Here is a 24,639-nt window from a genome sequence, read left to right on the forward strand (position 1 = left end):
TTTAGAAGTTAATTTGAAACTTTAACCTTTATGGTAGGAAGGAAGTTGGATTTCCTCCAATATAATTTATAGAATATAATTTATAGTTAGAATTTAGTTCACACCTGATTTGATAAAAAAAGCTTCATAAATAGTCTCAATAATCAGAATTATTTGAAAGTGTGTTTTATAAATTCTAGTATATATTCATAAATACTGTGGGAAAGTAATTGTAAATGATAAAATTGCTGAAAATATTTACAAAATATAACAAAATTTCACATTGTAACAATGATAGACAATCAAAGGCATTGATATCATTGATAGAATCTGATACACTTATATTAGTATCTATCACTAACATTGCCACATAATGCAGTGTCTATCACGAATAGAATATGAATTTTTATTATATTTTGTAAATATTTTGGTTTATTTTGTTATATTTTAAAATGTTTCTATAACGTCTCTATATGGTATATATTTAGTCAACGGAAAAAAATCTTCACACTCCCTCTCAATTTACTATAAGTTAAATGAACATCTCTAAATTCAAGTAGTAGATGAATATCACACATGAATATTAGCCTATCATCATATGATATAGAGTACTGATAAACTATGATAAATTGGAATTATATAGAATTTAAGACTATGTTCAGTAACCATTTTGTTTTGTTTTATTTTCTTTTTTTGCTTTTGGCTTTTGAAAATTAAGTCTATTTCCTCCCTATTCCATATAATGATTTACATCATTCTTAAATAAATTGTTGAACTCTTTATCAAATTCAAAAAATAAAAACAAAATTTTAAAAAAAAATGTTACACTTTTAGTTTTCAAAATTTAAACTATTGATAAAAAGTAAATGAAAAAAAAAAACCAGGATGAAAGCAGTTTAAAAAGTGGATAGTTGGAAATGTAGCAATTAGATTCAAAATAATTAAGTATATAACAACATTTTAAAATTTTTGCAAATATAGCAAAATTTGTCAAATTCTATTAATAATATTGGTTTATGATAGACCATATGAATCTATAGTTTTGCTATATTTAAAATTTTGTTTAAATATTGTTATATCTTTAATTATTATTCATAAAATGATCATAAATTATAATTACCTTTAAAAAGATTACCAAACATACCTTAAACTTTTTTAAAAATAAGTTTGAAAATATTTATTTTCTCCGACCAGCGCAAATACTCTATATTTTAATATATTTGAGCCCATGCCCCATTTAGTTTAAAACTTAAATTAAGGTCCTCTTCCAAATAATTATAATTACGGAAATTTTAACAATAATAATTAAGTATATAACAATATTATTAAAAAATTACAAATATAGCAAAATTTATCATTCATAGATTTTTATTGTTGAAAGATTAATGATAGACCAATAATTGCAACATGATCTATCATTGGTCTATCAGTAATAGACTTTGACAGATTTTACAAATTTTTTAAATATTGCTATATACTTAATTATTTTGAATCAAATTGGTATATTTGTAACTATCCTTTTTTTTTATACTCAAACAAGTGACCATCCATATTCAATCTAATAATTTATACAAGTTTGATGGAACTAAATCGAGGAAACTATGGAATTGACTTTCAATTAAATTTGAATTAATTAAAAAAAATCGTCAATTTATTCATACTTCACAAAAAAAACAAAACTAGTAAAAAGCAAAATTCATTACACTTGTTTTTTTCTATATTTTATAAAATGTAATTTCCTTTTAAAAACAGCATAGTCACTTTTATTCCTTATTTTCTTTTAATTTCTAAATAACCTATTAGTGAAAAATGGAGAAGAAAGATGGGGTGATTAAGCTCTCCATCATATAATAAACTCTTACAAAATTTGAAAATTGGACTCAATCACATAAAGTGGAGGTCCTAAATGGATGTTTAAATTTGTATTTAATTGGAGTCAACATTTTTTTTTAAAAGACTATACCATTGCATTAAAGCATGTGAATGCAAGATGTAGTTGAAAAATATACAAGTGAAATAGAGGAAGAAGTGTCAAACCACAAATTTCTTCCCTCTAGAAGCCCATTAATCATCTTATTTTTTTGGACTCTTTCTCTCTAAACATTTAAATTTAAGTTAAAAAGAAGAACTATCAAAATCAATTATTACTTTCTCTCAATTATTACTTTCTACAAAATCAATATACCTATATATAACTTTTTTTTCTTCTCTTTTGAAAGTTAGTGTGTGTCCTTTCTTGGAAGGCCTGCAGCCCTCAAGATTTTGTATTTCAAGTGGCCATTGGCTTTGTCTCTCATACTTTTGGGTTTTCTAGATTGATGTCTATACATTATTATTTTTTATTATCCAACCCCCCACTTATATATATTAAATTAAATTGTTACAACTTTATACCAAATGTATTATATTATCCAATCATAATTGAGTCAACCCTCATTACTTGGATCACAAAGTAAATCAAACACAATATATGCATATACAATATAATTATATTATATAGAATTCAAAATTTTTGACGGTTGACTTTGTAAAATTCCAACTATTTTTGTTGTTCTTCTGCCTAATTATTTATATCATAATTCCACACCTTATCACATGTCTCTCTCCCTCATGTCACGTTATTCATGTATATAAATATATAACAGGAAGAAGTAGCTTCAATCTTAACATTGTCAAGACAAATTATTAGAGAAATGACATCTAAATTTTTATTCCTTTCCTTCATTCTCTTCCTTGGGACGAGCCTCCCGTTGATGACGGAGGGTCACCGTCGTCGAGAGAAAATATATGGGATATCTTCTTTGATTAGTGAAGAACTGTTCAAGACACTATTTTTGCATAAGGATGATGGTGCATGTCCCGCAAATGGATTCTATAGTTACCAAGCTTTTATTGAAGCGACATGGAGGTTTCCTAAATTTGGGACGACTGGTTGTTTGGCCACTCGAAAGAGGGAGATAGCAGCGTTTTTGGCTCAAATCTCACATGAGACAACCGGGGGATGGGCGACTGCTCCAAATGGACCTTTCGCTTGGGGGTTGTGCTTCAAGGAGGAAATTAGTCCACAAAGTAACTATTGTGATGATAGTGTTAAGGAGTGGCCTTGCTCTCCAGGAAAGTCCTACAAAGGAAGAGGACCTATTCAATTGTCATGGTAAGTACATAGAACAAATTATGATATTATGCAAATAATGTATGGGTTTACAAAGATCCTTCACCAAAATAGTTTGTTTTTTTTAGGAAAAAAAGTTTAAAGGATCATTTTTTTTTATCTAATTTAAAATTGAGCACCAATAGGAACTAGTAATTTTTAAAGTAAAGAATTTTAGTAGAATTTAAACGATAGTTTTATTAAAAAATGTGTCCAATAATAAGTTATTGTAATGAATTTTTTATTTATTTAAAAATAAAAAAATAACAATCTAAGTCTAATATAAAGTGTTAAATTACAGATCTAATCTATTAATAACTTAAATATTTAGTCAATTAACTCTAAGATTTGTAGCTTTTTGATAGCTAAACTTCTAAAAATAGAGTAAAAACTAAGTCCTTCATTTTCTAATTGTTAATATTTCTATAGATCTAGTAAACACAAAATTAAAATTTTTATGTACAAAATTAGATTTATCTTTAACAAATAAAATAATTTTTAGAAAATTTTGACTTTGTTTGACATATTTATTAGAGATACAATTCGAGATTTCAAGATACAATTCAAGATTTCAATATTTCATTAAACACAAACAATCTTATAATAGGAACCTTCTAAAATCTATGGAATAAATGAAAGATAAACTTATCGTACACAAAATGAAAATTTGAAAAACATAACAAAATCCTTGGAAATGGTAAACTCTTATAAGGAACAAAATTCAAAATTGCATTACACTTTTAAAGTAACAAAATGAAATGGACGAACGAGCAGGAATTTCAACTACGGGCCGGCGGGGAAGGCACTGGGATTCGACGGACTGAAAAACCCAGAGAGAGTGGCGGAGGACCCAACGACGGCCTTCAAAACCGCACTGTGGTTCTGGATGACAGAGCAGAAGCCAAAGCCATCATGCCACAACGTCATGGTCGGGCAATACGTTCCCACAAAGGCTGATAAAGAAGCAAATCGAACTGCAGGATATGGACTGGTCACCAACATCATCAATGGCGGACTTGAGTGTGGGATTGCGAATGATGCTCGAGTCAATGACCGAATTGGTTACTTCCAAAGATATGCTAAGCTCTTCAATGTTGATACTGGCCCCAACTTGGATTGCCAGAATCAGAAACCCTTTTAGTTTCACTTTCATCGTTTGTTTATCGATTGTCCTCTTTTTCTCTTTGTACTGCATTAACACAATAATACAATGATATACAATATGGATTTCACTACTTTTACTAGGTAGAACTTTTAAAAAACCTTACAAATATAGAAAAAACCATCAATAATAGTAGACTTCTAACGATGAAATATTTACCATTGTTCACAATTTGTTCTATTTCTATTACATTAATTTACCATTGTTTGGGACCTGAACTTGGGTCAGAGGTTGGAAGACCACTTTACCACTAAATCAACTAATGATATTGATACAATATTAAGCTTTTTTAATATATAGATACAATATTAAGTTTTTTTAATATATATCATAAAGTTGTGGAGGCTCGAGTCCCCCATGACATAAAATCTACCGGTGTTTATTATACCTTATGGACTAAAATAGTCAATACCATAACATAAAATCTACCGGTGTTTATTATACCCTATGGACTAAAATAGTCAATACCATAAATACAAAGTACAATATAGAATATAATAACTACAAACTAGAATAACCAATTTAATATCCCAAACAATCCCTAAAAAAGTCCAATTCACTCAAAGTCGAGCCATAAGAAGTTTTAGAGAGCTCAACATGTTAGGATTCACCCTAAAAATAGGATTACAACTATTGCTACAATAAAGCAAATCGAAAATCAAGATAAAAGACCATATCTGCAAAGCAAGATCGCCATCCCTTACAAGTTACAACTCAATGGCGTGAAGAGCCCATCAGTTTGGTTATGTGCCTACTAATGGTAGAAAGCAAAAAGAAGTAGCTATTTATTTGTACACTTTTTTAGACAGAAAACCAGCTACCTCAGCTGCAGCTTCATAGGCACCCTCAACACATCTCCCCAAGGCCACACCGCATACATAGTTTCCACCTAAAAATAGCCCCTCCATTCCAGCCTCTCTCAGTCCGGCCTTGGCGGTGTCTAGAACATCGAGATGGCCAATCAAGAACTGTGGAATGGCTTGTGGCCACACCCTCACGCTCAATGGTAGAGGATCCTCTGCGTTTGGGTTTATGAGGATTTTTCTTAAATCCCGATCAACTACTTCTATGAGCTCGCTCTCTGTCTGTTGTGACAAAAGTACTTACAAATTACAAGATAATAACAATAAAACTAATGCTATAAATAAGAAACAGTAGGGATGGAAGATGGAACTTAAAATGGTATTCAAAGGACACCAATTTTTTATGTAAGCCAAATTCAAAAGCTCCTTTTACTAGATTTTGAAAATCAATATGATTCAACATTTGCATATTTTCTGTTCCTTGAAAAATTATAGATGTAGTACCCAAGTTGGTTACAAATTGCTTGACTTAGTGGCAAGTCCCGAGGCAGAGATCTCTTTTGTTATTTATACCAGTCTCTCATCTAAAAAAGTGAGTTAGAAATGGTAGTTGAAACTTTCCTAATCGTACCATTATTATCAATACTACTAAGCATATAAATATAGATACAACATTAAGCCTTTTTCAATTTCCTAGCAAAACTTCACGTATGATTCAGAAAGCTCAATTTCAAACCGTGGTTAAAAAAACATACCTGAGAAAGAATTCCAGTATTAGTAGCCCCTCCAATGTAGTTCAAGAGCAATACCCTTCCATCTGGCGCTCGATTAGGAAAAAGTGATGAGCTGTATATAGTTCCTGCAACAAAGTGAAGCATGAATTTGAATGCAATTTAACAACCCAACTGACCAACAGCTAGGGCTGTAAGAATCGTGTGGCAAAATATAAGTCAACAGAAGTTAAGGGCAGACTGCCAGATGAAATGTAAAGAATGCGGATTTACCCAAAGTAGTCACCCCCTGGCTACGAGGGTGCAATTGACCAAACCCCTTTAGTTCACCATCAATCAAGCATTCTTTCCTAATTGCTCCTTTTGGATATGATATGGTCACTGATGCAACTGGTGGATAATAAAATTTTGAAAGTGCATCTGCAGCTTTCCCCTGCAGGGAAGGAATCATCGAAGATAAACAAACTTAAAAACAGAGAACCAACCAACAAATTCAGGACTTCCTATTCTTGCACCAATCAGCTGCACTACTGTACAGAATTTGCAAGATACATATATTCTGCACTTGTGAGTAAATTGAGTTTCAAGTTCTCTTCCTAATGTATTGATTGTAGCTTTCTTGATGAAGTAGTTATATGTTTCGCCAACATGAGCTTAGCTCAACTAGCACCTATATATATATGAGGACAAAAGGTCCCGAGTTCAAATTCCCCCACCCAAGTAGTATTACAATACCTTTTCAAAAAAATAAAAAAATTAAATGCTTCTTTCAATAGTTGTATTTTATGTGATCTTTATACCAGCTAGAATAATTATTTGCAATCTTCATTTGTTTGTTTCCGATATTGGGCTCTCCCACCATCTTTTATAACTTCATCTCATCTGTGAAATGGTTTCTCTTTCTTATCAATAAAATAAAATAAAATAAAAATACCTGACAATCTCCCATAACTTCCGCTCAAATATCCCAAATTCTCTAGAAAGTGTTAAACATCTATTTTGCAACCTGACTAATGTTGAAGTGTGTTTCCACAATGTCAATTCCAAGTGATACACTCAACTGTTGATTAGAATTGCAAAAGGTGCTGCAATCATTAACAATAAAGAATGCAATGGAAAAGCTGGAACTATATATGTAAATGAATATCATAAAAATACTGTTGAAAGGACAAAAATCACATTCAAGTCCCAGGAAATTAAATTACCGAGATTGGACGCAACAGAGTGCCAGCAATATAAGAAGGAACCGTCATGATGACACTTCTGCTTAGTATGGAGACTAGTCCTTCTGGTGTTTCGTATGTCAAACTATAACCTCCGTCATCCACTTTACTGATACTAGATAGCTTCCAAGATACTTTTACTTTACTCCCCAAACTACAATCAACAGAAAAAGTTGAAGAAATGTTAAATCTAAAGACCAAGTCAAAAAGGCAATCAGAAAACTAGTCTTAAAATTGAAGCTTACCAAGTAGAAATAGCATTTGGCAACATGGTAAGTCCTTTCCGAAAAGATCCAACAGTTTGGCCCTTAGGCTTTGGTAGACGCCTGGAATAGAAGAAGATGGTTATTAAACACACAATATATCATAAAGTGGTGAGGAGGGAAAAAAGAAAAAAAACGGAGAAACTTCATGAAGTTAAATCATTACGGATCTCTTGGTGGTTTGGTAGTTTTATTCCTTTCTTGAAGTGCTTTGAAAGTCCCACCAATAATACTACCACCATTTTGCTCTAGCCTCCAAACCTTACCAAAAGCTGCTTTCATGCTTAGCTTTGAAGGGTCACCAGCGTATACACCTGAACAGATAGTTTCAAGTCAACAACTGACAATGAGTAAAACAATCAACCAAAGAAGTATAACCTTGAAACTAAATTATTATAATTTTCCTAAAGAGTACAAATGGTTTAGCCATTACTATTGTGTTTTTTATTACTAGTAACAAAATGGTAATTTACGTTTGATTCTACTAACAAATGAATAATAAGAATTGAGTTCATGCCATGGTTTAGTTCACTATTAATAAAATTTAGTGTGTTGACTGTAGCATAAAATCGGAACTCAAAAGTTAGGGTAATGTAGTTTATCAAATTAGTAAACCTACTCATCAAGCCTAAGCTTCATTTCTTAAGTCTTCATTGCATAAGTCCAAATATTTCTCTAGATCTTACTATGAATTGGATACCGAGAAAATAGGAATTACATGGATAGAGAAAATTTGCAAGAAAAAATAGATATATAGATCTAATTGAATAAGGTTAATCACCAGAACAAAATGGCTCTATCAAACGTTCAAAAACTTCATTGCCAAGGTTCCGACGGACAAATTCTTCAACTGATTCCTCTCGACCCTGTTACCTTTGTTAGTGTTACAACATATGAGAACCTAAAAACAATAAATATTTGTTTTTCTGAGATTGATGAGGGAAGTAAAAAGTGACAATGTACTTCAATATAGAGAAAAAGAATTGAGAAGACAAACTGGAGGAGGAGGGCGAATGCCCAGGGCACCAAAGCCTGCTCTGATTTTTCCACCAATGCTCATCAGGTCAAAGAAAGGTAGATCATTAGGTTTCGCAGGCACTGGTCTGAGCTTTCCATTCCACAATACAAATCGAGGTGCATCTGGGTCTCCCAGAACTAAATCATCTTTTAAGCCACTATCCACCTGCCATTGTATAAGAATTAACAAATAAACCAAGGGAAAAGTACACAAACTAAATCACTTCCTGACAATACATATAAACCTTTCATGCACCTGACACAATATAAAAATCTAAGATTAAATCCCTCGGTAGTAAATGGTAGCGAATACGAAGAATGTCCGACTACACTGATTCTAGTTAGAGCATAAATCCCATGGAACTACAATCAACAAAACTACGCAACTTAGAGTGGGCACCTTCCTCCATCATGCATATATAAAACTCTTAGCACGGAATCACCTAGAACATGTATGGTCAGAAGAGGCCTGCTTGTCTCATAATTAACGATCAAAATAGGGAAATAGAAACGGTCAATCAGCTAAGGCTAATAATTTGCCTTAGACGATGGCGGCTTGAAGGTAAGAGAAGATCCTTACCCTCCATACTTCGTCTCAGATTATAAAATTTACTATAGAAGTTATACATTCTTAAAGTTTCCTCTCGAATTTGACCCCAAATTTAGTTAGAAACTAAAGTTTTGGTCGAACGAATGATACTAACCACCATGGTGAGAATAGGATCGGAAGGTTGGAAGCTATTAGGGCCTTCTTCCCAGAGATATCCATCTCTCTCAACCGTAGTGATGTTGCCTCCAACGCGATCCTTGGCCTCGGTGACAATGATGTTAGGGGCAACATCGGGGTGTTTGGTAGCAAGAGCCTGAGCGATGCAGAGGCCACTAATTCCAGCACCGACGACCACACAATCCAGGATAGAAGACTGGGAAGAGGCATTGGAAGGGGAAAGAGCGGTGGAGCCCTCGGCAATTGAACATCGGAAATAGGAGCGAAGGCGATTGTTTTGGAGAGAGATGTGGAGTGGGTGAAAAGAAGGAATGTTTGAGGGGCGGAGAAGAGTGAGAGGGTGAGGGCGCCGGAAAGGGAGGTCGGTGAGGAGTGTGGAGCCGGTGGCCATGGGGGAGAGGGAAGTGAGAGTTTTGGAGGGTGAAGAGAGGATGATGAAGAGTGAAGTTGAAGAAGGGATGTGTTATCTATCTACAACAACATTTCTGAAGGAATTTTGTCTCAATATGACACATGACTCATATATCTATATCTATATATGTATATACGTACCTTAGAAATTTAATTTACCAATTCATTCCTAATGCTTCGATGGAATTAGAATTTAATCCTATAATTTTCTTTACTTCACTTTCTCTACTTTATACATCATTTTGATTTTAGTGTTTGTTCTTAAGTAAACAGAGTTTTGTATTATTAAAAAAACTAATACAATTATGGTGTGACATTTTGTATGAGATGATCAACCTATTTGTAATGGCATGGTTTCTAAATATTTTGTTTTCATATATATTATAGATGTTATTATAAAGAATAGGCCTCTTCATGGGTCACAATTTTATTTTCTTACTGCCATACCCAACAAGGATGAGAAAGAAAGATCAGAAAAAGGAGAACACAATGTAGAACACAATTCAAACACAAAAAAGGAAGAATAAAGACATTGAATCTATCCAATAAACTCAAGATTGAGATGATAAATAAGAAGATAAAACAAAAAGATTACAAGAAGGGACACAACCCATTAAAACTACATAATTAAGCCTAAACGCATATTCAGTCCAAGATACGTGAACTCAAATAAGCACCATTTTGAGGGGCATGTTGGAGAAGCACCATCTTGAGGGGCATGTTGGAGATGTCAAGAGTTCCACCTTGAAAAAACCAAGGATACTCACACCTCATATAATATAGACAAATGTCAAGAGTCCATTAAGTCGAAACGGATATTTGGTCCAAGATAGGTTATTATGACGCTCTTATAATTTAAGGCTATCAAGAAGAATAATAAATTATGAGTTTTACTTTGGCAAAATAACAAAACATAAATAATTTCATAAATGCCCCTACTCAATCTAAAAAATACAATTAATTCCAAATGCTACATAAAAATTTTTCCCAAAAAATATAAAGACATTAATGGGAAGATCCATCTCATGCCTACAAAAATTAAAATATCTACAAGTGATCATTTTTTCTTAGACTTCGACCGACTACTTCCTTCTTTCATTCAAAACCCTAAAGAAAGTTTGAAAGTCCATCTATTCATCTTCTTACCAGTTTTCTCCCGAATCACATTTGTTATATACATGATTATTCCAAATCTCTTCCTCTTCTTCGACCGCTTTACTTTGCATTGCTTCAGAAGAACATCTGAATTTCGGTCGCTTTACTTTGCTCTACTTTCGAAAGAATTTTGCATGCTTTTACTTCATATTCAAGTTATTTCAAAACGTATTATGTTTCTCATATAAATTTTCGAACGAACCAATAGTTTAATTTCTTCATATTTAATCAGATTCTTTGATGCCACTATAGTCCTTTAATTGTCATGTTGATTCAAAATTATTGTTTAGGCTCTGTTTGTTCAAATTTCTTCTTCGAATAGTTATGATTGTATTATGGAAAAGTTGAATATCGCCTTTGTTATCAGACTTTGTAATTATAGAAGGTTCAAAAGAGACGATATAGTTTGTATAAAAATTTATGTTTTGAATGTTTATTATTTTATAAATCGTAGAAAATCTAAAGATGAAGAGAATTGTCAATTAGAAAAGCGAAGAAATGACATATTATGGTATTTTGGATACCCCGGTTCAAAAAACTATTGTCAACACGGGTCCAAACTCTTTCAAGCTCTTCAGACGAGGTATTCATATATATTTTTTCCAATTTTTTTTCTAAGTATAACAAAGTTGTACATTCTTATAAATTACTACATGGTTCATTATAAGATATAGCAGAACATATAATGGCTAAAGGATCATGAGACAAGAAAGAACTTCTACAAGCATCGAATAAGAGAGAACGAAGGACCCTCCAAAGAAAGAACCCACCATACCGAATTTGAAATTTGAAAATTTCTAATTTTCAAGATAATTATATTGTGCACATAATTATATCATACTTTCTTCTTTTAAACTTAGAAGTTTAAATTTTAATAACTACACTTATGTACAGAAAGAATCTATATCAAATACATAATTTAATATGAATTTACACAGTTCAATTCACTTCTATTAATGTACTTATCAATTATAATATTTAATTTTCATCATGTAATTGTATAATTATATTGGTATGCATAATGGATAGACATCTACTAATGATCATATTAATAGACAATTTTTATATCTATAATTAATCGAATAATTTATATATTAGGGATATATGTGTGGTAGTAAACCAATTAATATATGTGTATACTTGGTAAGCTAATATAGGCATGTTCTATGCAATATGTTTAACAAATAATGATCTTATATCCAATAGTACTGAAGAGCCTACAAACAATAATGGATAGCAATAAAGTCAAACATCACCTATATAACCTTCTTTATTTTATTGATATTATTGGTATAGTTAATAATAAACATAATACCAATTGAGTTGTAAATTAGTAGAAAATAAAAGTCGAGTTCTTTATATTTATCCTTTTTAATCTATTCATATGGTAAATCAACAATAAACTGAATATATTAAAGGTATAATAGAAAATAATATATATATATATATATATTAACAATAAATTGCATTTAAACTCTTTGGAAAAGAAACAGTTGAAAATAAACTTTGAAAATACAGTTGACAAATAATTCAATTTCAAAATCAAATACACCCTCAATCTTTGATATAGATACAAGATATGGATACAACTGTACGTCTTTTAAAAACAATGAATTCATAGAACACATAGTTGTATTTCCTGCTTTAGGTATTTGTTTGGTAGTAAAATAAACATAGGTATACGTTGTTTGAAACATATGTTCTTATTTTCTTTATTCATTGTTAACAAGAAGTATACAAAACCTCCGACTCAAGTTTTACCATTAGATTTCGAGAGTCCGTTTAGGTATGAGAAAATCATTCACTCAAGTCCATTTTTTTTTTAGATAAAGAAATGGATTACAAGTGGAACTTGTTACTACTAGAAGCATTGTCTCACCACACCCATTCTGATATTAGATTATTCATATGATATATACTATATACTATCATCTATGTGTTTGTTTGTCTATGTTAGTTATTTCTTACTGTTACTTCTAAAAATATATTATCTGTAATTTCCTTTCACTTTATATCCCACATTTACTATATGTTCATGTTTCACTGATGTGGGACAGACCCAACATTTGAGCCTATCAAAAGAAAGTCGTTGACAGCTTCAACCATATGCATCAATGATCATAACAATATCATAATAGATATATGCGAAATATAGGGACAAGAGAAGTCTCAAATCAACCGTTACAATATGATCTTTAGGCTTCATTCAATAACCATCTAATCTTTTAAAATTAAACTTATCTACGTGATTTTCATCTATTAGTTTTAATGGTTTGTTGTTCACTGATTCAACGTCAAGACCAAATTTTGAACACTAAAAGTAGTTTCCATACTTTTTTTCTTATTATTGAAAATTGGCTAGAAAATGAATGCTTACATAATAAGAAATATGAAAATCATAAGCAGCAAGAAAAAATGCTTAATTTAAAAAATACACATCTCGCTACTAGTAGCTTCACATGTACATGTACATGTAGAACAAAGAACTTTAAGTTAAAAATGGACAAAAAGAGACACCAGCTACTAGTGAATACAAGAAATCAAACCATCCCTCCACATGCGATTCCCAAGAATTAAGAATTCCATACTATACTCTAACCAAAACTACTCAAATGAATCAACATGCATACCCGTAATCCTCAAAGAAGTCAATAGCTACAGTTACAACAAGGCTAATCAACTTTCACCTCCAGTTCTCCACAATTAACAATTCTACATGGCATGCGAGGAATATCTAAGTTGCTTGTTTCTTGTGATTCAATTCGTTTCACAACATCCATTCCTTCGATCACATGTCCAAACACAACGTGGCGATTGTCCAACCATGGCGTCTGGGTGATGCCAAATGTAGATGCATTGGTTATTGACAGAGATGTGGAGAAAAAGAAAACTATGTTAACAAACTACTATCGTGAACAAAAAGTAGTATGCCTTCAAGAAAATTCAATGAACATATAAACTTCATTCACCCTTCCAAAATATGTTCTTTCCAGATCTTATGATCTACTTACTATTTCAAGCATGAAAATTCTCTTATTTTGACATATTTTACTGGGGAAAACTAATCCCTTTTCTTTTATTTAATACAAGAGAATTAGATTATAAGAGAAAATTGATATATGAAAAGAAAACACGTGATTGACCTAGTGGTAAAAAAAGAGAAACTCAATAATTAACTGAGAGGTTGTTAGACCACCCATCATACACCAATACAGTAGGAGAAAGAATAGGAAAGAGAAGCAGGAGAGGGAGTTAGTTATGTAACCAACTGTAGGTGGGGACCACAAATGAGTGGAGCGACGCACGATACAAGAGAGACCACTGTAGGTGGGGGGAGTGAATAAATAAGGGAGAGAAAGAGAGAATGGGTAGCTTTTGTTTTTGGTAGTAAAGAATCCTACTGTTTTATTCTTGAAAGATAGAATAGCAGGAGAGGGAAAGGAATCCATCGAATGGGCTCATAACCAATTCGGTGAGAGTGTTCTGTATTTTTTTCTGCAATTTTCATCTTAGTAATATCGAGTATCCTTCATCTTTCTATATTGAAAGTGGGAATAGCTGGTATCCCATCAGAGGTGTTTTCTTGACACCCATTTGTTATAGAGTCAGATGAGTTGTTTTCGAAAGAAAAGAAATCTCCAAACCTCAGCTGTTGAGTTTCAAAGACAGATAAGATTACAAATTTTGGACACAATGGAGAGGAAAATTAAACGCCATCTACATACGGAGGACGACGGCTATGAGAAAAAGCCCCATCCCACCCGGAATGTTTCTACCATAGAACATCCATTCTTAAGAAAACAAATGATCTAGACAGCTAACACTAGAACAAAAAGGATCTCTGTGCAAAGCTGCTGGAAACATATTACTAAAGAACACATGGTCCTAAATCTATTGACTATAGTTGATTGTTTATATAATATTTAATGACTAGTCATAAAATCGTTTTGAATAAAAGGATCCCACATTTCTCTAGTTTGGAGTGTAGCATACAAGATTAGCAATAGACTAATAGGCCCTTTATAAACCGAGAAGATTAAATGCAATCTCAGTACTTTTGCAATTATCAATAACCTCATTTTCAACAAGATTGTGCTAAATGATAACGAACAACTGGCTTCCATTACTTATACTACATTTTTGCTCCTAATGATTAGTTGTTTGAGCTTCTTTATAAATTTCTCTTCCTCCTACTACTCTTTAGCTATTTTTCTTCAATGCCTTAAACAGAACAGAAAGATTAAAATGAAAAAGGAACAATATCATTCATGTTCAAATCAATAGTCTGCAGTTGAATTTAACTTCAGAAAGAAGAGGATCCTGAAGTTTACCTTTACAGTACAGATGAAGAATTGACTTCCATTAGTATCAGGTCCAGCATTGGCCATGCTAAGTACACCAGGTCCTACATGCTTCACTGCAGACAAGTCAAAAAGTTATCAGTGTCATTACAGTTTTAGTTTGATTTCCTTATATATTCCTACCAAATGTGAATCATTCCAGAAGCACAACGGTTGTATAGAACTACAGTCATGACATACATGAAAAATTCTCGTCTCGAAAACTGGGACCATAGATACTAATACCTCCGGTTCCCTGCAGCCAAGCAACGACAATACACAGTCCTTATCAGATTGGAGTCATTTTTTCTTGAAAGCCTAAGACTCCATTTGTGAGTATCGACAGATGAATCTAAATTTACACACAAGTATATAAATGTGTATATATGTTCAGGGAGAGAGAGAAAGTACATCTCCATTAGTGAAGTCCCCTCCTTGAATCATGAAATCTTTAATCACCCTATGGAAAGAGCATCCTTTATACCCATATCCCTTCTCCCCTGCACCGTGATACTTTATTGTTAAATCAATGAACAAAGTGGAAAGTTACAGTTAAAAAAGATGGTGGACATTCCAACTTGCCAGTACACAAGGCTCGGAAATTTTCTACCGTTCTTGGAACAACATCCCCAAAAAGTCCTATCACGATTCTACCTGCCGATTCACCTCCAATTTCTACATCAAAGAAACACTTTGTTGAGACTTCTGCTTGGAGCTCTACATTCTGCATTGTAAGAAAACAAAGACAATTCTAATGGGCACCTAACCAATACAGAAACAAGAAGGAAATTTCTAAACAAAAGATCAACTCAATCCGCAAACGTTGAGATATCCAATCCCTTCCAAGTCGAAAAGATAGAAAATATTTATTCCAATCCAAAATTACAACATGGGTTGGAACAGTTCTCCATTTTCTCAGAATTTAAGAACTAAGAAAGAAAGAAAGAAAGAAAGAAACACAATAACTCATTTACTTTTGTCGCAGAGTTTGCACAGATGAGTCTTCTGTTCTTCACAGGAGATGCTTCTCTCAAGATAGGAAAACTTAAGCGTTGAGATCCCCATGTCAGTGTTGTTACAGGGGAGTTCGTAGTTTGAACTTGCAAAGAAATCGACCTAGAACTGAGCGAGGGCAGGCGACATTTACCCTGTAGATGAAACAAATTGAGGAGGAATACAAGTGGGGTTCGAATAGATAAACAAGAGGAGGATAAGGAGACGAAATGAAACAAAAATGAACAGAAATCACTCGATTTCAAGCTACAAACTTGGAATATGAAATGAACAGTGTAAATGGAGGTGTAGAAAATTGGAAGTTAGAAGAGAACCTGTGAAGGAGAAGGCAGAGTGGAAAACACACTCATTGAGACTGTGGAGGCCATGGCTGTTATCTTCAAGAAGTTTCACCAGATAACTTCGATAATCCTACGTCTTTGCTTCTGATTCAAAATATAAATAAAAAAATTTCAATTTAGAAATATACCTCAATCATTGTCACACGGAAAACTCTATATTTTGCTATATTATCCGAATCTCAACCATTTTTTATAAAATTTTTATTGTTACGAACATGGACGACGATACTTAAATTTAAGTAGCATAAATCTGAATAATTTTTTTTAATATTCTGCAACACCATTTTTTTTTTTTTTTTGTTATCGTTTGTTATCCAATATTTGACACACCTCATGCCTCATTAAACAATCAAATAACAATATCAAAAATATGAAAAGAAAAAAATGAAAAACAACAAAAAAACCTCAAATACCTCAAATATTTTTTAAAAACTATTAACCTAAAATTTATAAATTTAGATGTTTTTAGAAAAATTATTTATTTAATCGAAAAATATTTATAAATATAATAAAAAATATAGAATCTTAACACACATAAATATTGATAAGAAGTGTCGAGTGTGCCTTAAATATGGAGTGGAGGGGGCTATGTGTTAGTTTTACCACTTATATTATTATTTTTTTAGTTTATATATAAACACACGTAAATGAGCGTAAAGTTGAGGAGGGGTTCGAATCCCGACCTATATTAAAGTCGCTAAAAAAATTCCCTAAGCTAGCAAATGTTTTGTACTATATGTATATATATATATTAGACATTATTTTTGCAGATAGTGTTTTATAAAGATCACGAGAGAGCATATGTTTTGTGGAAGGAGTGGTTTGGATTGAGAGTATTTTTTTTATTGGTATCTAAGAAATTCAAATTTCCATTTCAAACTTGGTATGGTTGTTTTTCTATTATAAGCATGTAATTACCTTTGAAATTGTTCAATCATTTCTAGTCAAGTTTAGGTAGGGGCGGACTTTTTATTTGATTAATTGATCTTTGATAATATCATCTCATCAATAGTACTTCGTGCTGTCTTAGAGAACTTTGATTGAGGTGAAAATTTGAGATTGGATTATAATTTAGAAAGATACTTGCTTACTCTTCCTCTCTCTATATCTTTGCTCTTTGGTTACTCAAAATTATGTAAACATTGAAGGTATAGATACCATGCAAATATTATTACCAAAGTTTGGTTACTGATTTTCTTGTACATAGTTTCTTTGTAGAAACCTCTACCAACCTTGGGTTACATATGGAATTTCATAATTATGTTTGTATCTTGTGTTGCAAAATCAAGGGAATCATAGGTATAACGATAGAGCGTGAAGCAAATAATTATTCATCGTTATATGCATTTTTCACATTTTGTTGATGTAAGTACTAGAAGCAACAATTGGATGTTTGAATTTTGGATTCTTATAATAGAAATTGTCTAGAACTTGATTGCTTGGTTAGTTGGTCGTCTAAATTAAGATCACTTGAACTGAACGGTTAGAAGAGAGGAAGCTTAGGCGGAGGTCGCCTAGATAGAGCACCTAGACTATGGTTGCTTGGACTAAACACGCCTAACTGCAGAACAGAAACTTGTTAGATGAAGGTTGAGTAGCAGATCACGTTCTTTTTAAGACGTTTCACGAATTTGCTCACAGTGTTAAAAAGTTCTTAATTGGCCACGTCGTCTCCAGAATAAAATAGCCAAAATACTCGATCGAGAGTTGCACCAAAACCGATTAAAGAACCAACGATACTCTTGAATGACTTTGCTAGCTAGGAAACGAGTAAAGTGAGAAAAAAAGTTTTTTCTTAGAGAGTTTTGTAAGAGAATATGATTTCAGATGATTGAAATGAGACGAGTAGATGGAATACATATAGTGATAAGTTTTGTAACGCTAGCTTCAACGTTCAGAAGATCATTAACACATGAGATCTGTAACACCTCAACGATTATGTCAAAACGTAACGCCTCAACAGTCAAGTCAAAGCATAACGCTTCAATATAGTCAATGCGATAACTGTTCAGAACCTCAACTCATTAGACTTCAGTGCCTTGCCTCTCACCTCTCAAAGCTTCAAAGAAAAACTTTTGAATAATAATAATATTATTTTATTTCTTTCCACGACTCACGTATATATTGATATCAACAAATCCAAAGTTGTCTATCTCTTCAAGCCTAATTATTTTAAAAACTCATTTTCGTGTTTAGAATATTTGGCTACCAAATTCAAATTCTACTTCTGTATTTAAAAAAGATGCAATTTATTATAAAAAACAGTTGAGGAAAGAGACTTAAAATTTTAAGCCAAAAACAAAAACACGAATTAGTATAAAACGAGGTATAACTTTTCGTAACTAAATAATTATTTATAAAGAATTTAATTTAAAACTGTTTTCATTTGATTATATTTAAAATCAGGGGAGTATAATTTTATAATATTTTTCTTTCTTCTATCAACTTAAGCCTTAAGCTTTGAAGTCAATCAATAGCTTACAAGCACATATGAAAAGTCATATTATTGTACGAAGTAATATTATCGTAAACAAAATAAAGTTCTTTTGGCACAAGGTTGTAAGCTAAAGTGTTGAAAAGATATCAACAAACATAGAAAAAGAAATATGTGCCAAAGTCATGCACTTTTCTCAATAAATATCAGCTTGGCACTTTTGTCTCAATTAGTTCTATCCAATGAAAGGAATCCAATAATTATTGGAATATATGTTAACACATGATATATACTTAGTACATTACTGCGCTCACTTCTAGTTGAAGCTAAGCTACCATATAGTATTGCCTTTTAAAACTAAAATCTTCCCTTGTTATTCTCTCTCCTTTGCTCTATTCATTTAAAAAACAAATAAACTTCTCTTCTATTAATCATAAGGTGAGAGGGTGGAGTGTCGAATAACGAAAAAAGCTAATTCTTCTCTTAATTATTCTCGGGTCCTATCTTTCTTTCTATTAGATAAAGCATGTTCAACATCACGTAAAAATAAAGATATGAATCTAACTCCTTCATTAATTAAGTCGAAGATATAATGTATTTTAACCAATTAATTCTAGTACGTGCATAGACAAAAAGTAATTTATTTCTATACACGTGTACGTCTATGGAATAATCCTTCCAATTTCCAAAATTAGATAATTTTAATTAATTCCTTTTATATTATTCCCTAAGCCTATTCTTTTCACCATAGGAAACATTGCATTGCATTCTTGGGGAATATTTTTCCAAAAATGTTCACATTCGATGGTTTTTGAAAAATCATATATCTACTTGCATGAACTAGCTAGTATCTTCTTTTATCAACAAGGGCATCAAACCAATTTCAAATCTATATAAACTAGGAAGCATAGGTTATTTTGAACCAACATTAATTAATCCATTTCCATAGAGGTTTTTATTCTTGCCCTAACTAGTTCAGTTTAAGACACGAACACTAGGTTAGTCTTGTGTTCGGGTTATGTCTCCAACTCTTCGATCATATTGTATGCTAATTTTTTTATGGGTTATTTTTACCAAAGATGGATGCTGTTAAGATGTCCAATGGAAGCTCCAAATATGAGTGTTTGTTATTTGGTATAATATATATTACTCTCTCTTTGTTTCTCTCTGTTTGATCTCTTGATACACATGCCTAGCTAAAAGAGATGATGTGATATTAAAATTATATAATCAATACATTTGCATAAATGTGTTTATAGATATGGATGATACTTTGTACCCAAGAAGTTGTGGAATCAACCTAGCATGCCGTAAGAAAATTGAAGGTAACACATGAATCATAATTTTAAAGTTAGCGGAAATTAAAGCACATAGAATTAACTAAAGTCATACTATATATTAGTAATGTTATTGAATAATCTAGTTGTTTTGATACTAATGAATATATATATGCAGAGTATATGTTGAAGTATTTGCATATGGAGGAAAGTGAAGTGCCTCAAATGTGCTTGGACTTGTACATGGAACATGGGACAACCATGGCTGGACTTAAGGTATAAGGCTTTTAATACCATATATTAATTATCACTTGGAGATACTAGAGTTTGCAACTAGGGTTACTAGAGTTTGTTTAATATCGTTTTGGTTTTTTCTTTAAGGGTTTAGGGAACACTTTGGTTTTTGTAAAGAAGAAACAAATTTGTTTAATAATCATTCTCATTTTTTTCCTAACTTCTAGAAATCTTTTAGAGCTAAATTTTGGGAAACTAACATAAAAATGCTTCTAAATGGTATTAAAATAAATATGAGTATGGTCAATTTTCTGATCTAAATGTTTTAATTACAAGTCATGTACACGAAAATAAATTCATATCATGTTATGCAATAAATTAACAAATTGTTTGCAATTTTAATTTACAAAATTTGATTCATAACTAAAAAATTAATCTAGTTAACTAATGTAAGTTCAAACATCATTTAATATAAATTATTGATGTGAGATTGTCCATCAAATTTGAACAGAATTCAAATGAATTTATCCTTAACTATTTTTGGCTGGGCTTGATATACATTTTTAGGATAATTATAATAGATAATAATTTTAGAAATAGTAAAAATAAGTATACAACGTTATTTTTGTAAAGTTACAAATATATCAAAATCTATAAGTTATATATTATAATGATCCATCGATAATAAATAAATATTTGCAACAAAAACACATTAGCGTGTATGAATATGAAATGATGGATGATAGTGTTATGGAATATGATATGAGTGAATTAGTTATATTTGACAAGATCGGTCGAATTTAAATAATGATGTGAGGGATATATATATATATATATATATATATATATATATATATATATATATATATATGTTATGTTATGTTTCAGGCTCTTGGTTATGAATTTGACAACGAGGAGTTTCATGGGTATGTGCATGGTGCCTTACCTTACGACTCATTGAAGCCTGATCCTGTTTTGAGGAACCTCCTTCTTTCCTTGCCACAACGCAAAATTGTAAGCAAACCACAAACAATATATTACATCATCATCCCATAGTATATAATATTTCACAATTACATTGACTCTTTTTTTTAACTGTTCGTTATTTAAATTCTCTACGTATATCTCACTCTTTACTAGTGCTGAGGATCTCTTACTAAAATTATATATATATCAAAAGACGTTTATAATTATACATAAACTACTTCTCTTGTTGTAACTTTGATTTTAAGATAAAATGGGGTCTCATCAACTTTCTCCAAAATCCAAATTTGATCTTATAAAGAAACCCAGTGAAAAAGAAAACTATTTGCAGAGAACAAGTTAGAAAAGTTAAAAATCTCACGTTCTCGTTGGGATTATTGGTAAAATATTAAAAATGCGGTTGTTTCACATCGATTATTTTGTAGAAAGGTGGGGTATCTTCAAGCCTTTAAAACTTTGAGTCGGTAAAAGGAGTCTACCTTATTTGTTTAAAAAGGTTTCAATTAAAGCACTTTAAGTTTTAGCATGCAAACTCTCGTTAAATTTCTTTTGTATTCTAATTTAAGGTGGATATAAAAGGTATGAGTGACTGAAAGCTTTCTATAGCTTTCTATTCAGAGTATGTTTTTTGTATTAGGACTAGGAGTGAGTAAATCATTATGTGTGCACATAGTAGATTTCTCCGTTCTAGAATTTTGTCACAAGTTCTCTAATAGTTGTTAATTGTTAATGGGTGTTTTTCTCATAACTTGCATGCTAATAATTATTATCCTTATTGTTTGGATGCATATGCAGATCTTCACTAATGCTGAGAAAGGCCATGCAGCTCAAGTTCTTGAAAGGTTGGATTTGGAAGATTGTTTTGAAGGTGTCATATGCTTCGAAATTCTTAATAACAACAACAACAACCCGTCGTTAGAAAGCAAATTTAATGGCGGCAATGACATTATCATTTGCAAGCCATCCATTGAAGCCATTCAAGCTGCTGTCAAAATTGCTGATACTCAACCCAACAAAACGGTAATAAATTAAAGAAAACCACCCATCATATATTTCTTCCTCTTAAATTACTTTATTTTCAATCATTCCAAAAACAAGAAACCTCACTCTCATTAATAGGATAGATAAGCTTTTTTTTCTTTTTTTTGTTAATTGAGACTTCATCCCATATTATTTGATATGGTATACACGAACCACATAAATTTGTTTGTCGTTCTTCTTCTTTGTTTCGAAACGCCAAGAAATTAAACCTCACTCTCATTAAGAATCCCTTTATCCTCTCGTAACTTTTCTTTTCCATCCCAGATCTTTTTCGATGACAGTGTTCGAAATATGGAGAATGGAAAAGCAGCAGGCCTTCATACAGTTATAGTAAGTGTGTATTATATATTTAATTTGTTTGGTCTTCAGCCTTCAGAAGCGGGCAGGATCTAAGCAATTAATTTATCTTTTCTTCAATGCCACATCCTCTTTACCGCAGGTTGGAAGCTGAGAGTTGGTCCCCGGAGCTGACCATGCCTTAGGTAGCATTCACAATATAAAAGAGGCATTGCCAGAGTTATGGGAAGACGAAGATGAGAACGACCAGCCAGAGCAAGCTATGCAGGCCCCTGTAGTTGAAACTATGGTCCTTGTATAGGTCATATATATATATAAAGTTGTAAGTAAAGAATATATGATAAATATTATAGCTATCGGCATAACACAAAATAAGTCAAATTAGCTGAATATGAAATTATTTAGATAAAACCAGATTTGTGTACGTTCTACAAGTTTTCATTAGTCCTAGCGATACTAGTTCATGTCAAAGAATTTGTACCTCACCCTCACTTGGGTGCCTATTTATACAAATAATAATAATATCTTTAATTTGGACAAAATATAATATACGTATTTGTTGGTTTATTATTATTGAACAAAATATACTTTTAATTTGGTCAAGAAAATTTGAATAACACTGATTATTAACCTCTTAAAATTGACATTTTAATGTTCGAAGTTGAATAAATAGTTCGAAATTATTGGAAGCATGAGCATTTATAAAAGAATTCATAAGAATATAACAAAATTTAAATTAAACCTAGCTGGGATAGACATTGTATCACATATGAAATTTGAGAAAATTTTAGGCATTATAAGAAATTAGACTATCTTTCTAACTCCACCACTACCATCGATGTACACACATTATACAAGATTTACATTACTAGCAATTGGCCAAATTTTCTTTTCTGACGATGTTATATCCTAACTGGAGGATCTTCATGATTGACCCATTTCTCCCTATATATACACATACGCTCATCCATCTCAAAGTAATAAAATTAGTATACTTTATTCTTACAAAAACATACAAAGAAATTTAATTCAATAACCAACTAACGTATTCATCTTTGCAATTATTTGATGTCTTATCGTCCCATTATTTTCTTTTCACAAAAATACATATAATTCTCTTATCCTATTTTTTTTTTTTTTTAAATAACAAAACTAAAAAATATTTAGATGATATAGAATAATTCGAAACCGGAAAAAGAACCAAAGCCCCATGGGAGGATCTATTAAGGACGTCAGTGGAGCACATGCCCCCTATCATATTTTCGATTTTTGTATTTTAATATTAATTTTGAAGTGTTAAATTACAATATATTTTAAATATTGGGCTTTCTTTATTATATTCTACATTTGGTATAGTGTTTGTGCTCCCTTTAATGCTATGTGATTAATTGGCACATGTGCGTAATATATTTACTAAACGTGCCTGTTTACAAATGATATTTTTTCAATTTTTTTGGTACACATAGTTTATATTTTATCGTTTAAATTTGGACAATCATTTAGATTTGATACACGATCGTGTAGATTTGACAAATACACGATCGTGTAGATTTGACAAATACACGATCGTGTAGATTTGACAAATACACGATCAGTGTAGATTTGGTTACCCAATATTTGACAAATGCATTTTTTGTTCATAAAGTTTGAAGTTGATGACTATTGGTCCTTGAAGTTCTAAAACGAACACATTAATCCCGAAGTTTGATAAATAGTTTTAAATGATCCATAAAGTTAGTTAGACTGTTAGTTGACTAATGAAAAATTGATGTGACAATTAAATACGATTAGTTTGTAAAAATATATGATTATGATGTGACATCTCTGTTGGAATTTTATGTCCTAAAACTCGTAGTTTGTAAATCATATTCTGTTAAATAAAGTTGTTATTGAGAAATTAAATATTATAATCTTAAATCCAATAAATCAAGTTCCAAGGCTATTTTTTGAATAAACTTGAACTTTATGTGTAAACATAAACGTGGATCAAGTTCGAGTATATAGCCTAAATAGTCTATAGTATATGAAATAAAGGTTGGGCGCCTTATTTAGAGA

The 24,639-nt window shown here is 31.6% G+C and overlaps 4 protein-coding genes across 4 annotated transcripts; 2 read left to right on the forward strand and 2 right to left on the reverse strand.

Annotated features, from left to right (window-relative positions):
• The first annotated feature begins 2,651 nt into the window (after window positions 1-2,651).
• On the forward strand, window positions 2,652-4,444 carry LOC101214426 (chitinase 10). Its single transcript, XM_004149430.3, has 2 exons — window positions 2,652-3,133; window positions 3,905-4,444. The coding sequence occupies exons 1-2, from the start codon at window positions 2,673-2,675 to the stop codon at window positions 4,269-4,271; spliced, it is 828 nt and encodes a 275-aa protein (XP_004149478.1). The 5' UTR covers window positions 2,652-2,672; the 3' UTR covers window positions 4,272-4,444.
• Window positions 4,445-4,764: 320 nt separating this feature from the next.
• On the reverse strand, window positions 4,765-9,563 carry LOC101214667 (protoporphyrinogen oxidase 1, chloroplastic). Its single transcript, XM_004149431.3, has 9 exons — window positions 9,034-9,563; window positions 8,310-8,495; window positions 8,094-8,178; window positions 7,479-7,626; window positions 7,295-7,375; window positions 7,032-7,203; window positions 6,100-6,259; window positions 5,851-5,954; window positions 4,765-5,377 (listed from the first exon to the last, which is right to left on the reverse strand). Exons 1-9 carry the CDS (start codon window positions 9,445-9,447, stop codon window positions 5,078-5,080), a joined length of 1,650 nt encoding a protein of 549 aa, XP_004149479.1. The 5' UTR covers window positions 9,448-9,563; the 3' UTR covers window positions 4,765-5,077.
• A 3,449-nt stretch (window positions 9,564-13,012) lies between these two features.
• On the reverse strand, window positions 13,013-16,449 carry LOC101214908 (peptidyl-prolyl cis-trans isomerase A1). The gene is made up of 7 exons (XM_011656256.2): window positions 16,291-16,449; window positions 15,937-16,110; window positions 15,545-15,686; window positions 15,374-15,462; window positions 15,164-15,218; window positions 14,954-15,039; window positions 13,013-13,453 (listed from the first exon to the last, which is right to left on the reverse strand). The coding sequence occupies exons 1-7, from the start codon at window positions 16,342-16,344 to the stop codon at window positions 13,295-13,297; spliced, it is 759 nt and encodes a 252-aa protein (XP_011654558.1). The 5' UTR covers window positions 16,345-16,449; the 3' UTR covers window positions 13,013-13,294.
• A 3,757-nt stretch (window positions 16,450-20,206) lies between these two features.
• On the forward strand, window positions 20,207-23,043 carry LOC101214354 (suppressor of disruption of TFIIS). The gene is given in 5 exon segments (XM_031886404.1): window positions 20,207-20,304; window positions 21,151-21,276; window positions 22,042-22,266; window positions 22,552-22,617; window positions 22,727-23,043. Coding segments are annotated over 5 exon segments (669 nt in total). The 5' UTR covers window positions 20,207-20,211; the 3' UTR covers window positions 22,886-23,043.
• Window positions 23,044-24,639: the final 1,596 nt, after the last annotated feature.

The sequence above is a fragment of the Cucumis sativus genome, chromosome 5, assembly GCF_000004075.3.
Source record: "Cucumis sativus cultivar 9930 chromosome 5, Cucumber_9930_V3, whole genome shotgun sequence".
NCBI lineage: Eukaryota > Viridiplantae > Streptophyta > Magnoliopsida > Cucurbitales > Cucurbitaceae > Cucumis > Cucumis sativus.

What these genes read in the sequence shown, in the direction of transcription:
- LOC101214426 (XM_004149430.3), top strand. Translation starts at nt 2,673, where the DNA reads ATGACATCTAAATTTTTATTCCTTTCCTTCATTCTCTTCCTTGGGACG. An exon ending in GGACCTATTCAATTGTCATG is followed by an intron (nt 3,134 to 3,904) that starts GTAAGTACATAG and finishes ACGAACGAGCAG; the next exon opens with GAATTTCAACTACGGGCCGG.
- LOC101214667 (XM_004149431.3), bottom strand. Translation starts at nt 9,447, where the DNA reads ATGGCCACCGGCTCCACACTCCTCACCGACCTCCCTTTCCGGCGCCCT. An exon ending in ATCCTATTCTCACCATGGTG is followed by an intron (nt 8,496 to 9,033) that starts GTTAGTATCATT and finishes ATACAATGGCAG; the next exon opens with GTGGATAGTGGCTTAAAAGA. An exon ending in CTCTGTTGCGTCCAATCTCG is followed by an intron (nt 6,260 to 7,031) that starts GTAATTTAATTT and finishes CCTTCCCTGCAG; the next exon opens with GGGAAAGCTGCAGATGCACT.
- LOC101214908 (XM_011656256.2), bottom strand. Translation starts at nt 16,344, where the DNA reads ATGGCCTCCACAGTCTCAATGAGTGTGTTTTCCACTCTGCCTTCTCCT. An exon ending in TCGAGACGAGAATTTTTCAT is followed by an intron (nt 15,040 to 15,163) that starts GTATGTCATGAC and finishes ACTTGTCTGCAG; the next exon opens with TGAAGCATGTAGGACCTGGT. An exon ending in TCTTCATCTGTACTGTAAAG is followed by an intron (nt 13,454 to 14,953) that starts GTAAACTTCAGG and finishes GGCATCACCCAG; the next exon opens with ACGCCATGGTTGGACAATCG.